The sequence below is a fragment of the Toxotes jaculatrix genome, chromosome 5 (genome assembly GCF_017976425.1).
Source record: "Toxotes jaculatrix isolate fToxJac2 chromosome 5, fToxJac2.pri, whole genome shotgun sequence".
NCBI lineage: Eukaryota > Metazoa > Chordata > Actinopteri > Toxotidae > Toxotes > Toxotes jaculatrix.
In genome coordinates, this window is record NC_054398.1 from 3,685,982 (window position 1) to 3,703,236 (window position 17,255).

Genomic DNA, 17,255 nt, shown 5'->3' on the forward strand with positions numbered 1-17,255 from the left:
AGGGATGAACTGATTTATTTAGTCTGTACAACAACTGATACAAGTGGAGGATTTAGTCTATACTAACATGGAAAGATGGAAAGACAGGGTAAACATGACATGGTGGGGGGGTTGAAGACAAAAGACAAGGAAAATACAATATGAAGAAAGAGATTATGAGTGAGAGGAAGGGGAATTCCACAGAGAGGCCATGGTCCACTTACAGAGGAAAACACCTATTCTCAAAGAGAATTCACGGAAGAGTCGTATGCCTCACTCGACTACATTTACTACACTACATACTAGATTTTTAACACCTATCTATTACAAGATCTTTCTAGGATCCAGGGAATGTTGTCAGGATGATTTAAGCCTTGGAGCTAATTTCAATGGCACATGTCTATGTGTACAGTCACATAAAGAAAAAAATTAGCATTAGGCTGGAGAAAGGGCAGTGGCCTTTTTAAGGAAACTTAATTCAATGCTTTTTAAAGACTTTTCAAGACTTACATCCATTGTATTACAGGGTATATACTCTGTAATACAATGGATCAGAGTTGTGTCTAGTCTACAGTAAAGTCAGTCTGTCTTACAGCACTTCTCTTCATTTTACTGTTGTGGAACAATCTGAACAACAAAGTTTGTGTTATTTCACCATTAATCACTAAAGGAGAAAGGACCCAGCAGTTTTACCTTTCAGGCACCTTCATTCCCTCTCCACCTCTGTTTTGTTTTCTTTTTAAAGCTTCTCCATTCTGCTTTGTGATTTAGGCCGACAACACCAGTGTATTTTATAAGATAAGATAAGATAAACCTTTAATAGTCCCACAATGGGGAAATTGCACATATATAAACACCTTCAAGAGAAAGACCTCAAAAGCATAAAAGGGTGTGCGATCAGAGACTGCATGCATGCTGTGAATCAGCTGTGGCCACTAACGTGGAGATGTGAACACAGACTCCAGCTAAGTTACTGAACTTTTAATGACTGAATCCAACAACAGTTTTTTGTAGACCCCAGACAAAGCTGTATTCTTTAAACACAATAATGACATTCTGTAAATCTGTAATGCAATTATGTAGATAATCTTATTTAAATGTTAGACCCCTAAAATGTGACTTTTAAAGTTAAAGACTTTTAAAATATGACAATAAATACGGAAGTTGATTAGTCATTAGGTTCAAGCAGGGCCTCAGGCTGTTCAGTTCCCATCAGGAGTTTAACTCTAAGTCCCTTGAATCCAGCAGGTGTTTACAATATCTAATCTAGCTTCATGAGAATAAGACCACAAAAATACTCAATCATCACTCATAATCATGTTAAAAAAAATAAATTAAAAACTAGTTTGTTCAAACCACTTGCAAATATCCATGTCCTCAGGCAGAGCAAACACACACGAACAGAATTACGGTCAAACGCCCACACTCACATTTTTCACTACAGTCTGGGTTTGTTATAATACTGACGAATCCAAGGGGATCACCATCTCATCTCACAGCCTGTATATCCTCATTAATCAGATAACAGACAGCAGCTAAATTGCTCCTGCTGTCTGTTTTTATGTGTTTGCTGCTTTGCATGCGTGCATGAAACTGACAGGAAAAGCTCCCTGAGGAGTGTGATATCGATTGATACACGCAGCAGTTAGTGTGTGTCTGATGACAATCAGAAAAACTTTCCTTAAATATGTGTAATTTCAGTCACTCACACACACAAAGCTCAAAGTCCCTTTAGTGTGTTGGCACATCAATGGCTTAAGAGTGAGAAGTCCATGGTGCATGGGTAGAAGAATAGAAGGAGAAGGGAGGGAGGGTGGATTTACAAAGGGAGGAGGAAAAAATGGGAACAAGGAAAAGACAAAAAAGGCAGTGGGTTCAGAGGTGGGCATAAGTTAGGCAGGAAAGTTTAAGTTTAACTTATTTAAATAAGCAATAACGTTAAAATAAAATACAATACTTGTGGAAGCAAACTAGGAGAAAATGTCATAAAATCAATCATTTGGTAAAATCAAAACTATGAACTATATAACTATAAAACAGGAGCAGGCACCGTCTACCAAATGAGCCAGGACACAAATCTTAAGGATTATAAATTCATCTAAAAAAATACTTTTTTATACACTTTAAAAACAAGCACAGAACAAAGGAGAGAAATGGAAACAGAAAAAAAACACATAGCTGAGACAAAGACCTGAATGGTGCAACGGAGAAAAGGAATCAAATAAAAGAGAGAAAATAGGACGGAATGGAAGGAGGGATGCTGGAGAAAGAGAGATGACACAGAGGAGAAGTGTATAATGGAAGGGAGTGGGCCTGTTCGCCCCTGATCCCCACTGACCTGTGAATTTTGACCCCTACGAGACCCTGTAATTCAGAGCCTGCCTCCTAATGCGCCTTAAGGCCTACTGCAGGGTCAGAGATCGCTCCGAGAGGGCAAAGGTCCAACACAGACTATAGGGGCCGGGGTACATGAAGTTGGGCTCTGGGCAATAAGTAACACATAATGCTAGACAGGGTAGGGTAACTGCTGACATCATCACAGCTTTAATACTCTTAAGACAGCAAGAGTGGGAGAGAAAGAAAAGGAGAGCTAATTTAAAAACCAAATAAAAGAGGAGGAAGAGAAGGGCTGAGAGATAAATAGAGGGTAGGGGAGGAGAGTGTGAGCACAAGAAAGGAACCAAAACAGCCAGATCTCTACTCTCTATCCTGCAATTACAGCTGACAAAACTAAAATGATGAGAAATGTAAACAGAGTCTGGGGCTTCTAATTTAAACTCCACAAGTTTATTACTTCATTGTGTCATTTTATGGCGATGGCTAAACACAGCTGAAGATAAATTCTTTGTTCCTGTGATTGCCTTTCAGACCAACCCTCCAATTTCTCTGTGGGTCAGTGTGTGTAGTGTGTGTATGATGTGTGCATGTAACCACTGCAGTGTGTGTGTATTTGACGTCTAGAGCTTTAGACTTGTTCCCCTTCTTTATCCTCTCTTTTTTTTTTTTATTCTATGTTTTCACCTGTGTCTGTTTGCTTATTTGTCAGCAGGATCACACAAAAAGTCGGAAATCAATTGGCACCAAACTTGGTGGTAGGATTGGGCCAGGTAAAGAACCCACAAAATTTTGGTTGCAGACCAGGTTATTAAGAAGGGGAGGGCATTTTTAAAATATATTTTTGTCTATTTCTAGGTAATAACACTTGATTTGGTTTGATATTAAAAAATCAGACATATTTACGGTTACGCACAGTTTGGAGCAGATCCTGATAATCCAGATCTGGTAGAAGAAAATCCTGAATCCATATTACACACACACAAACTTATTAAACACCCTTCATAAGTCTCTACACATCTACTTCTCACTTTGCCTTCTGATTTAGTCGTTCCCCTATTCAATCACTCTTCCTGTACCATTTAACAATGCGCCTTCTTTAATATCCCTTCTTGCCTTTTTATTTTTTTCAGTATTTTACATTAAAAGTGCAGGAAAGAAAGGACTTTTTGCCTTGTTTAGCAGGAAAAGGACGAGCTAAATTTATATGTATGCAAATCATCATAACCTCTTTAACAAATTATGCCCCAGATTTTAATGGAAGTAAACATAATTAAGAAAATCCTATTAATTATTGAGATCACACCTCCTCTGCTCGAGTTTGAGAGCTGGGTTCTAGTTCAGAGCATAAACAAAGCTGCTTTATTCACATACATGAACACAAAACAGAGCATGTTTCCCTCTTGTCCTTGCTCACACGCAAACATATACACAACACACATACACACATACACACAATGTTTCTCCTTTCACCTCAATTATATAACAATACACACAGAACCCAGGACAGCCACAGGGGCTCCACAGGGTGTAACAGCCCAACAGGGGGCAAGAGGAAGAGAGGGGAGAGCTTGCACACTCACAAGGCAAGAGCTGGAGTGTGTGAACACACAAATGCACAGAGGAAAGAAGGCAGGCAGGAAAGCCTTCAGGGTCCAGCCCTGAAGGAAAGTATTCAGGGGCTCTGCAGGATCTGAGCCAACACTGCTTTCCTTTCTTTTCCTTTGAAAAGATTATCTTCTTACTCCCTCATCTCCTCTTCTACCTGCAGCTTCTAATCCTATCATCTAACACATTTATACACAAATCACAAATAATTCATTTTTCTCCTAATTTTATCTAATTAAGCACCATGTGCAAACAAGCACAGAATTTCTAACCTGCTGCCTGGTTCTAATTAAATGAGGGAAGATGAGGACATACAAATGGTTGCTCTCTTAGTTTGTTCTCGGTCACCTCTCTGACCAAGGTCCTTCTTGCCTGATTACTCAGTTTGGCTGGGCACCAACACAAGGTCCTGGTGATTCCAAACTTATTCATGTCACCGTGCTCCCAGGAACACTCAAAGCTTTAAAAATGGTTTTATGCAAATTTCTTCATGAGAAAGACAAATTATGAAACAAATTATTCAGATTTTTCAAGCAAACATTCTCACTTTCCCGCTTCATTAATGTGATGATCTGCTGTTCATATTTTTGAACAAAACAAGTAATTTGAAAACAATCAGTTCTGTGAAAATTGTGATTGAAATTTGAGAATTGGCAGCAAAAGAAGCCCTAGGAAAAATGGTATTCGACTGGAGACGCAACTACGTAAACTATTGCTACTACTCAGTCAACATGAGACGGCTGACAATCCTCCAGGATATTGGTCAACTTTCTGCAACCTGCTAGTCAGTCTGAAGTGCTTGGTAAAAATATCTAGGCCATTGCTGGTGTATAAAGTACACAAACAAGCTTATGTTATGACCCCTCTGTCCCATAGGAGTTATAGAGAGAGGTTAGTGAAAAAGCTCATTTACCATCACAGACGTACACAAACAGGAACCCTGACCCTCTCTGTCTGCTGGAAGTCTGACCAAGAAATTCCAGCTTAAAGTATATCGAATAAAACTGGAATCTGTTAAAGGCCTCCCCGTGTTTCAGTATGCCAAATTAGATGATAAAGGTCCCATTCACAGGAGAGGTGTCTAATAAGTGCAGGGGGTTAGCCTAGGGCTGACCAAGCAGGTGGCATTCCACTTCAACCAGCAGAAACAAATGGAAATGGAGAGGGAGGGGGGATTACAACAAACTCGTACAAAGAGCAAAGCTTACTAGAAAGCAGGCCCAACTAAGGGGTCACAGGTAGGCTAAGTGCCTACAGCTAAGAGGCCTTATCCAGGTTAGGAGGTGACATTCCTGAGGGACTAATAGATGCAATCCAGCCTCCACACTGGCCTCAGACCACAAGACCATAATAAAGATGACCTTGATATTTTTCTACAACTTCCATTTAACCTCTATATCGGTCAGGACATTCTAGTTAAATATAAAATAAATAAATAAATAAATAATAAACATTAATGACAAAGTCTGCAGATATGATTAGTTTTGTTGGAATAACAAGCTGCTATGCAAACACAGGTTCATTTTACGTGACATAAACAGCATCTATTCACCATAATATATACACTCACTCGCCAGTTTACTAGGTACATCTTGCTAAAACTGAAACTAATCTTTCCTTCATGAAATTAATATGTACTGAATGAAGGTTACTATGTACTGAACCTAGTGTTTTAGAGAAGTTCAGTTCAGAGTTTTAGCTAATAAACTGACCATTGTGTATAATCCAAGGTGACCTCCACTGTCGGATCAATAGTTTAGATCTATTGAAACAATTTGAGGTTGAGCTGAAGGATTGAATCTAAAGTCAGAAACAAAATAAAACTGTTGTGAAGCCTGTGGATAATATGTCTTAAACATCTCTACAGTTTCATCATGAAAGCATTTTACTTCATTCACACTATGCTCTATCTTTTAAAATACAATTTATTTTGAAGTTGAGGCAGCTGATTAAAAAGCTCTCAGGCAGCTCCCACAAACCTTTTAAGGTCCAGAATGTTTATAACCTCAGCTGAACTTATTTTGGATACTCTGCCTTTGGGTCAGTCACCTGTGACCTATTTGTCTGTGTGTTCATAACCTCTTTGTCCAACCCTTGGGGTGCCAACAGTAGTGTTGCAAGAAGAACATTTTTTTCCTCTCTGTAGGTCATAAACTCCACATTCTGACCCTTGAAACACTCTTCATCACCTCTCTTGTAATCTGTCTGTTTGTGTGTGTGGTCACTCCAGCTCTGAGCTTAGGCCAATTTATCTTAACCCTTGATTTTAACCTGACCTTGCTTATTCAAACATGGAATATCTGCTTCACCTTCAAATCCCATTACCCTTGGGGTATGTTCTCAAGTTGTGCAAGAAACATGCATTTTGATAATACCTACCTCTGCTGTTGTGCTTATCTGAAACAGAAATGGATGTAAGGATGAAAGGTGCAAGACACCAATTTAGTATTCTGTGCCTGATCTGTAAATCAAAAGGCAAGATAGAGGGGAAATGGTGTTGTCGTTGTTTTCACAAAGTATTGAACAGATTCTGATAGTCCTGCCAAACACACACACACACACACACACACACACACACACACACACACACACACACACACACACACACACACACACACACACACACTATATATGAATTTACATAAACTACTGCAGTGAGTCTGCTGGAGCCAAATAACAGATGGACAGTGAGGTCATAAATGGTGTGAACAAGGGGATAAAACAGAGAGATTTAGAGAACAGATGGGCAGAGAGTTCACTGACGGGAAGAGTAAGGAAAGACACATCTATAGGGAATGTCAAGCAAAACACCAAATACAATAATTTTTTTTTTTGCTCTAATTTTGAACTGGATTTGATGCTGACTTAAAGTTTTTTTTCCTCTCTTGTTAAAATGTCAAAAAAGCCAAATTAGTACAGGATGGTGAACATGTTTGAAAAGACCTATATCTCTGTGAAAAGAAGAAGCAAAGCAGGCAGGACAATAATCTCAAATATGTCATATTACATTATAAATCATGAAGTAAAAAAATGTATGTGAGTATGAAATCAGCACTGGTTGAAGGAGGTTGTTTGGGGGCACTGAATAAAATGAATGCTGAGTCACTACACTAAGGCTCGAGCAGCGGGCAAGAGGAAGAAAATAGTGTAGGTATCATGGGAGCCTGCTGAGGAGAACAGGACTCTGGCATCTGCTACTACACCAGAGGAGTCATGGAAAAAAGGAGAGGTAAGAGGGCCGGGGAGGGAACGGAAAGAAATGAGAGGAGGCAATGATGGAGGGCAGGAAAGGAGGAAAGGATGATAAGAAGGCAAAAGAGAACTGAATAAAAAGGAGAAAAATGCTGGAGCCGGGAAGGATGGACAGGGGAGAAAAAGGTGTTCAGAGTAAAGGGAAAAGAGATGAAGAGGTGGGAGAGAGGAAAACAAGAGGAATACAATAGCAAAGTAGCTTGTATAGAAGGACAGAAGGACACATCTACCTACTCTCAAAGCTCCTCAGCCTGACTCAGCATAACATGAAGTCACTTCACTTCTGCTGACTCAGCCTGGTGTTGGACGGGCCCCAGGGACCCGAATGTCAAAGCTGAAACACTCACCTATTCTTGCGGGGGCAATGCACCACAAGAAACCTTTTCACTTCTACCACCACGAAAAGTTTGTGTTGAAAAATATCTGTAGCCTGAACTATTCTAATTTTGTGTTGCTGTTCAAGCTGAATGGGACAGGCTTGAAAAAAAAAAAAATCAGTCCATATAGACCAAACAATCAAACAACTGGGCGTTACTATAATTACTGCCTTGCGGTTGTGTCTCCACCATCCAGTAAAGTTGAAGTCTACATCCATGTCTGTACAGACTCATATATGTAGCGAAGACTTTGAGGAAATTTAATAAAATGTATTATGTGTTTGACTACAGATTCCACCCCCAAGCAGTGAGCTCTGATCAGCCTTGGTTTAACAGGTGAGTGGGCACTGTGATAATTAGAAACACATTAGACAAGTAGGCACTTGACTACTTGCAAATTCCACAAATACTCTACTGCAAATATTTGAATTGCCAAGTACTTTGTGACAAATAAATAACTGAACAATTCATAACACATAAAGCTCTCTTGTCTCTGTATTTGCTGTCTCATCTGTTGCTTCTGCCCTAGCTGGTTCTCCCACAGCAGCATGTTGGCTGATGTCCTCCTCCTCCTCTCTTCATTAGCAACAGCTATCCCTTCCTTCTAGGTAGTCTGTTTTGTCAACATCTCAGCCGCAGACTGTCTTTGGATCTTCTCAAGATGAGACTCTTTGTATAAAATATGTTTTACTGTTCATCTGGATTGAGGGGGCAAACAGGGATTTAAAGAATTATCAACGTTATCTACTGGCATGAGAAGTCGATATCGACTCGCAAATACGCATCCTCTTGTGCATGATCACGTTTTGACAGAAAGTGTGCACGGAGAGGAGGGGCTATTCACAGAAGGAGCTGTTGTCAGTGTGTTTGAAAGAGAGTGTGGGAGAGAGAGAGACTGAGCGAATGAGGCTGAGGGGGCCGAGCAAATCAATGTGCTACATGCAGTTCTAAAATGAGATAAGATTTTACCCAGTTGAAATGGTAAAAAAAAAAAAATAGAAAAATCAATATGTGGAGGTCAATGCTGACATTGTGGTGGAGTGCCACAAATAAATCAATGTATGGGAAAGACTGGTGTGACAGAAAGCCGGCATGCAAAACCCAGAACCCTGAAACTGAAGCAGCTAACTGGATTTCAGGGTCATTCATTGCAATATTTACAGCTTGCGCTTTTCCTGCTGTGTCAACATATGCTTCAGGAAAAAAGGACTACTGATTTTCCTTAAATATATGCACACACACATATGTACACAAGACATATATACAGAAGACATTTAAAAAATACTGACCACCCATAACAGAAGCTTACCATATAAACAGATGTAAAGTAATGATGACGATGAAACAGCCAAATTTGCTTCAAATGACTTTACAATCTCTACACTATCCTGAGAATCTGTCATCTTTCAGCTCCAAACGCCACATACACAGAAATGTTTTCCAGCAACAGCTCTTATGGTGAAACAGGGCTCCGGAGTAGAGGTCGTGAACTGTTAATGGGAGTGTGGAACACATGCGCCAAGATCTGTAACAACACCATGACAGTGCTACAGGTGTCAGTGACAAAGAGAGTGAGTGAAAGTGTATGACAGGAAGAGGACACAGGAATGTGGAATTGTGTCTGAGAAGCAGAAGGGTATGAATGAATCAGCTCGTTTCCCCTGCTGCCTTGAGGGCTAGACAGTCTGACAGGCCAGCAAATAAGGATGACTCATCCTGACTCACACACACAGCCACAGCCACACACACACACACACACACACAAACAGGTGGGCACACATACACAAACTGGGTGATGGATTACCCCCACCATAAAGCATGCTTTTGTGGCTTTCAGTTGCCCTGAAAGGAAACTTCTCATGCTCTTTTGGATTCTTCTGCCCTTTTTGCAAATATTCTCATTTACACAGCTCATTCTTTCATGTACACTCACACTCTCTTTTGCTAACAAACACACACACACACACACACACACACACACACACACACACACACACACACACACACACACACACACACACACACACACACACTGTCTTTCTCTTACCCCTCTTCTTTCTGCCCTCCCAGCTGCATTGACAAACATAGGCCTGCAGCTACCAACCTGTGACTCACCCTTTTAGCCTTTTTTTCAGGATATATTACACATACACACACACACACACACACAAGCGTTTGTGCATACTCACAATCATGAGCACACACATACATGCACATCAGGTTTGCATTCCAATCTGCCTGTCTTTTGTGAAGATGAGACTCCAACGGGTATCCAGATTTTGTGTAGGTGATATCTGAACAACCTTCAAAAGATTAAAGCTCTTTTGATCTGTCAAAGTGTAGTTGGCGCGCATACACACAGACACACACATGCACACACATAAGCAGCCTGTCACATCAACTTTGTCCTCAGTCTTTTGGAGATTGCCAGCTTATGCTGCAGCCACAGTAAAGGTAGTTTCTTTAAGGGCCATCTATTGCTGGTGAGCCAGAATGAAATGAAACCAACTCATTATTACAACACTCTGTTTAGACAGTGAGATGCCCGTCAGCACAATCCAAAGCACAATTCCAAAAAAATATGCTTCTGCTCTTTGGTCTACTCACGAGTGTGACAACAACAAAAAAAATTTTCACAGGGTGAATGCTTTGTTTTTAGCTCACTTTCACTGTAGTATTTATCTGTAGTGTGGTTCATTTAATGCCGTTTAAAAAAAAAAAGGTAAAAACTATACATGGTTGCCTTTTAGCTCTGGTTCTTTAACTGTTAACACTAACTTATCACAAAAATAACAAAAGTTTAAAAGTCATACTATGTCATTGTCAATCCTTCACTGGACAGTCCTGGTGACTGTCATCCTGCATTGTGGGCGTGTTCATCTTCTCTGAGGTGTTAATGAGCTCACAAAAAAATTGGAGGGACCTCCCAGATTGGGTACCAACAACTATTTGATTGGATCTGGCACCTCTTTTGTGACTATCAAAATCTGTAAATACATTTTGTGTAACATTTCATGATATCACTTAATATATGCAGTGAAGAATTCGTAGGTATTAAGTGAATGTTTGTGCCAAAGTGGAAGAAATTCGCCCGAGGTGCTCCTGAGGTATCATATTCATGAGAATGGAATGGATGGCCATGGCCTGCATGTGACTATTGTTATTTCAGAACCACAGACACTGTTGTTGTTGTTGTGTAGGTGCTGGGATGTGATAGGAACCTATGTAAATAAAATGGAGATGCTAGATTTGTGGCTTTGTGCATCGCCAAAGGAGTCTGAAAAGCTGGTAAATCTATTGACAAAGGTGCTAAGTTTGCAACACTGCAGGTAAACACCCCCTGATGACCTATGGGAAAATTCCAACACTCGATCAGCCGACCAATGGTGTAACTTCATCACTCAGTCAGTCAGTCAGTCAGGTACAGACAGGTGTTTATAGGGCTGGCCCTGCTGTTGCAGTCTAGCAAATAAAACTGAAATGAATAGCCTACATGGAAAGACAGTAAATGAGGAAACAAATATGGTAATATTAGAAGTCAGCATTCTACCAAGACCACCAACCAACATTTAACTACTTGTAAACTGCAGAAAATAAGGCAAAGAGCTGAACAAGGCGTGATTGTTTCCTCCTTTGTAACAGGGTTCTCAGGAACAAGCTTGGGATGTCCTCCCCAAGGTCCAACCACCATACACACTGATGTTAAGACAGGACAACAAAACTGTGTGTATGTGTGTAACAGGATCAGCATGGGTGCCACTGAAGGTTAAGTGATGTAGGCTGAATGAGTTACTAGAGTTTGAGCGATGGTGTGCTGAGTCGTCCCCAGTGTCCCTCTGCATTATTGGCTTCTGCTTAGGTCCAACTGCTTTGAGTGTGTGTGTGTGTGTGTGTGTGTGTGTGTGTGTGTGTGTGTGTGTGTGTGTGTGTGTGTGTGTGTGTGTGTGTGTGTGTGTGTGTGTGTGTGTGTGGTACCTGCTTTGGGTCCATGGTGGCTCTCATCCAGCACCAGACTGTTCATACATTTAAGCTCCCAGTCTTGGACCTCAGTATCCCACAGGGCAGGGACCAAAACAGTGTACTTGGCCCTGTAGATGGAAACAGGTAAGGGAGAGTGGATGGGAACGCAGGTGACATAATTAAACTATTTTTAGCATAAAATCTTTTGAGTTCAGTTCCATGCTTGACTTTACCTGAGATTGATAATTATCTTCTCAGCTCAAATACAGAGCAAATACATGTATATCACTAGATCCTGACCTGCCACTTTATTGTAAAGATGGAGGATACAGCCCCCAGGAAGAGCACTGGGCTGTGAAGCAATTCTGGCATGATGGCCAAACCGCATTTCTACAACTTCCACATTCATCACATGATACACACTGGCCCAAAATGCATTTTTCCCATACATAAACACTGGAAAAGGGGCTTCTGTGAATACATGTTTCTAAGCATCACAAACACTACCAAATAACTTTTCTTTTTAATAACAATTTGATCTGTTCATTCGAATAACATTTGGAAAGTGTAGAAGAGTCATATGATTATTTATTTTTTCCCCATTCGTGTGTGTGGGCAGCCAACAAGAAGTCAGCCGGCTTGGTCGGCAGGGGACTCAGACGTGCATGTTCTCAGCCATCTTGAAAAGTGATGTCATTCTACATACATACACTATGGATATGTACTGAACAACAAGTTTCATGATGGGTCCACATTTTTTGAACAATAGTCTATTTACATCAGATAGATTTTCAGTGGTCGTGAAAGCCACTGCACCAACTTACTCCAACAATGGTTTGGATATGAAAGGTACTGAAGAATAACACTCTTTACAGTTAGGAGGACAACGGGACATGATGTATATGTGTGTGTAGGGAAATTCACAAGATTCCTTGCAAGTTTCGGGACCTGATCTGCCAAAGCTTTATGTATGTGCTTTGAACAGCTTACAGGTAGGTTTACATTACAAGGTACTATTTCATCAGAGTGTGTAGTAATGCTTTTTGTTCAAATACCGTCTTTGTACAGAGGGTTTGTCAACAAACGTTGGGACACTTGTTGGAATTATTAAAATAAAAAACTTTCAAGGCTTTATTTACTTACAACGATGCAGGAAAACTGTACGTTAATAAATTCCTTCATCCCTGAAAAAGGCCTGTTTTCTATTAAATTTACATTATTTTTCAGTCTTCAGCAATTTTAGATGCTGAAATTTCAAGAAAAAATGGAAAAATGGGGCATTCTGAAACTTTTCAACAATCTACAATACATATCATGTCAAAAGGGTGTTCAAACCAAGCTAGTGGAACCCACTAAGTTACCCTCAGTCTGAATGCATTTGAGAATTTTTAAATGGTTAAAAGAGAAGGGAAAAAACTGAAGCAGAGACTTTATAGAAACCAGCCTTGTCAGTGTGAAGTAAACAAATGATGTGTCAACCCCACTAGCTGAATGAGGGTGTCAATGTGTCAATGAGGATAAATGAATGAATGAAGGAAGGCACAGAAGACGGGGGGGGGTGCAGAAAAAAAAATCCGAACACAGGGGAGGTTGGACAGCCCGGAGAGGTTTATGGGAATTGACTATTGCGAAGGAGGGGAGTAAACAAAAGAGAAAGAGATAGGGCTGGTGGAGGGCACTAAGAAAACCAGTGTGTATGGGAAGTGAGTAGGAGGGGGAGACAGAGAGAGACAACTGGGGACAGGAGATATGGACACTGAAGGGAAGAAAAAAGGAGGCACTAAGAAAAAGAGGTAAATGAGTCACAGGGAAGGTTGTGAGTTGTGTGGGAGCTCCGAGCTCCTATTTTTAGAGTGTCATAGTTAACCATAAAACAATAATTCAAATCATTCAATTTGAAATGTGTTAAGTTTCTTCATTTACAAAGATCATAAAAAAAACAAAATAGATCTTAGAGGCTTTTTTATGACAAGTTTTGATAAATTAATTTGGATCCAAGACAAAACAAGTGCAGTAAAGTCAATGGCATAACAGCAACACAAGTACTGTGTTTAGGCCCAGATGGCAAGGGAAATGGATCTGATTACAAAAAACTTTAGTTTTGTAACTTATAAACAGATGGTGCTGGATTGTGAGAAGGTAATTGTTTTTGGCTTCTTTTTTCAGTTTCCCTGATCCTAAGCTTTTGTTAAACATTCCTATATCCTAGAAACTGATCTTACCAAGTGGATCAGACAAATGTCTGATACCCACAAAATACAGTTTTCAATTCAGTTCTGTTCATTTGCAGTGGTAAACTAACAGTGGTAAGGTTGCTGCTGATACTTCACCACTTTCTGCATGTGCTTCAAATTAAGGGTGAAGAATGATCATCAGTTCCAGACAGAGGTTTAAATTATGTTTAGATTTTGAAAAAAAAAAAAAAAGAGCACTGATATCAGATCAGTACCGGTACCGACCAACTCCTCCAGTCTGTTCACCTGTGGGTGAACAGACTGGAGGAGGAGGTACTGACACTGAATAAAAGAGGGTGAGGGGAGGGTAATGAAAACCCCCTCAGCTGATGTGTACTGAAAACAAGTGTAGATGAGGAGCAGGGGACAGAGACAGCAGCAACATGTTAGAAAAACAGACAGAGAGACAGACAGACAGAAACTGTATGAGTCCCTCCACAGGGTGAAGCTGCTCTTTCACTGGTGATGTAGGGTGTTTTGGGAGGCATTGTTGCAGCCTGTGACTGAGGTGACAGATGATTGACAGCCCAGTGTAGACAGAGTGTCACATTAGATGGATGAGCCTCTCAACCAATCATTAATCAGAATGGCCTATATGGCTGCATGACAACTCCCATTTATACCATTCACACTGAGTAAAAGACCACAGATCCTTAAAGAAAATTAAAAGAGGTTGAAGATGTTGCCTTGCTCCCCCTCCTTCATTTCTCTCCCCAATTAGTGAACCATCTTTCTCTAGTTGCTTCTCTCTCTAACCCACCATTCATCTTCCTCCCTCTCTCTCTTTTACCCCACCCGATCCCCTTCTCCCCTTCTTCAGCAGAATCTTCCCAGTGTAAGGGGATCCTGCCCTGGGAGACAGTCAGACCACTTAGTGTTGACTTCTGACCAGGCTTTCATAATGATGCCAACAGGCAACAAGGACTTCTCAATGTGACGTGGTGGCAGGCTGCCCACTGAACACCAGAGCTAGAACAAAATGGGACTGTCAGTGCTGCCCTTGATGCATGCATATGGAAACAGTAGAGGAGGTTCACACATGGATCAAAATGTGCTGTTTCTTTTCCCTCAGCACAGAAAACATAGATTAATGCAGGGACCCATCTGAGCTATTAAGTTCTTATGAAAGCCAGTGTTAAATTATTGCAAATAAACCATTTTAAAAAATCTAAGTGTCAGTTAAACAGTTATTTAGTTGTTTCCACAATAATACTTAAGATTTGTCCTTCATCATCCACTGCAAATTGTTGTGGCGTACCTAGCTCGCCTTTTCTTAGCTCATGATAAAGTGTTTTATCACTGCCTGTGACACAGCTATGTTTATGGAAACTACTCCATTTCTCTGTCCAAGGTAAACAAACCTTGGTCCAAATAGTGAGACCTTTTCTACAATGAGAAGCACACATGAAATTTAAGTAGCTGAGGGGCGCTTATCTATTAAAACAAATATGATAAACAGGATTTTAATAATCACTGTGCACCGGTCCGTCTCACACACACATACACACGGGCTGTATACACAAACCCAGTGACCCTGCTGTGTTGCTATAACTACAGCTCCATGTCAACAAAACATGTCCGCTAGCATGTGACGTTTATATTGAACATAGTGAAAAAGAGACAGAGGGGTCCGACTGAAAGCAGCATGGGCTGCCATTGAGGGAACTAATTTAGCATAAAGGATGTTTAATCCAAACATGTACAAAATCAACCACAGCAGAACAATGACACTCTACTTGTCCTGGAATGCTCAGTGTCAAAACATGTCCAGTCCTGATGAGCCGATTGATATTCATGAGCTGCCTGGGGTTGTATTAAGGGCCAAGTATAAGAACTGAGCTCTCAGCTCTGAGAATTGTGCTGCACATTCTTAAGTAGGACCATCGTTTTCACTGCATTCATGAGGGTGGTCTGGGGCAGTATTCATAGATGTTTGTCTCAGACAACATATGTTGTGTTGCTTTATGCTAAACAAAATGTGAATCACAGTTGAACATGTGAGGAGGAAAATGAGTGTTGTAAAAACTCAGAACATACAGAACTACAACTGTTTATAAGGAGAAATATTATATCTACGCATCAGATAGTGTACATTAATAATGCTGTCCCATGTACAACTTCACGTCGCTCTACTTACAAATCAGCAGGTACTCTCAGCAGCAGGGGTAACACTGCTCCCTCATCATTCAGGTCCATCAGCTGAGGCTCCAGGAGCTCGATGATGGTCAGAGCAGTACGAAACACAGCTGGCAGGCCTGAGGAGAAACAGCAGGATTTCCAAACATGATTGCTGTAACATACATTAATGCTTTGTTTATATAAGGCAGGTGTAGAAGAGATAACTTAGAGACGGGATGAAAAACAATCAACGCTGTGATGTATCAGTGCATTAAAACAGACTGTAGAACCTACTAACCTTTTCTGGACCCAAGTGAATTATAACCACATTAATTTGAAAAAAGACAGTAAAGACCTAAGTATCTCGTTGGACACTGAAGACTATTTCTTAGAATTTAAAAGTACTGTCTTCACCCCACTGAGTGAACGTGAGCAGATGATGAATTGACACTAATAATGATAATACCAATAATAACAGCAGTGTGTTTCCTTGGCTTGCTTGTGCATTCATGCATGTGTGTATGTGTGTGTGCCAATACCGTGCAGAATGATGAGATCCCAGACAGCAAGGACAGAGTCCCAGCAGGGCAGGGAAGTGAAGAGGGTGAGGAACCATGGCATCACGAAGTGGACTGATAAGACTCCCACTGACTCCTGCGGGGAGGTTTGGAAAACAGGAAGGGCTGATTTTGACAGAAGCGAACAATGTGTTGAAGGCTTTCTCTCTGCCAGTTTCTGACAGATAAACTCTTTCACTGACCTCCTAAACAAAATGTCTATCCATGCAATATACGGTAGTTCGTAATTTATAGCTGCAACATTGTAGGCGCATGTACAAAAACTTGTTTACAGTTTGCTTGCTTTAACTGTGCTAAACAGCTGTATTAGAAAGGAAATGCTGACCTCTGATATCTAATAGGCTTTTTTCTGTAAGAGGGGGACAACAATAAGGTTCTGTGGTGTGTGTAAGCTTTACTCCCAGACCTCCTGAGTCAACCTGAAGTACAACAATCCCTTCAAAGACATTTTAGCAGCATAAATAAATGACAGTGAATGCATCAGTGTGTGCACACACACTTAGACTGAAGATTTTGAACAGGGGAGAACAAGGCTGCAACTGCAACATGGCTGAAGAATGCTCAGAGGAAGACTCACTGTGTTTAAAATAGAAATTTACAAAACCATACTTTGAACAGAACTAAGACTCTACAGCCCAGCAAGCAGCTCTGTGAGACTTAGGCACTGTGGTGCTTTGACCTAAATGCTAAAATAAGCATGCTAACATGCTCACAATGACAGTGTCAATCTGCTGATGTTTAGCAGGTATGATGTTTACCATGGTAGTTTAGCATGCTAGCATTTGGTAATCAACACAAGGCACAAGCTGATGGGA

The 17,255-nt window shown here is 40.6% G+C and overlaps 1 protein-coding gene across 1 annotated transcript in view; it reads right to left on the reverse strand.

Moving 5' to 3' along the window:
* The window catches only part of si:ch211-266k8.4 (rab GTPase-activating protein 1), a 52,516-nt gene that overhangs the window by 29,300 nt on the left and 5,961 nt on the right, over nucleotides 1–17,255 (reverse strand). The window contains exons 8-10 of the mRNA XM_041038150.1: nucleotides 16,402–16,516; nucleotides 15,882–15,999; nucleotides 11,526–11,638 (exon numbers count right to left, since the gene is read on the reverse strand). Coding sequence (XP_040894084.1) covers nucleotides 11,526–11,638; nucleotides 15,882–15,999; nucleotides 16,402–16,516 — 346 coding nt within the window. The remainder of the gene's footprint in view (nucleotides 1–11,525; nucleotides 11,639–15,881; nucleotides 16,000–16,401; nucleotides 16,517–17,255) is intronic.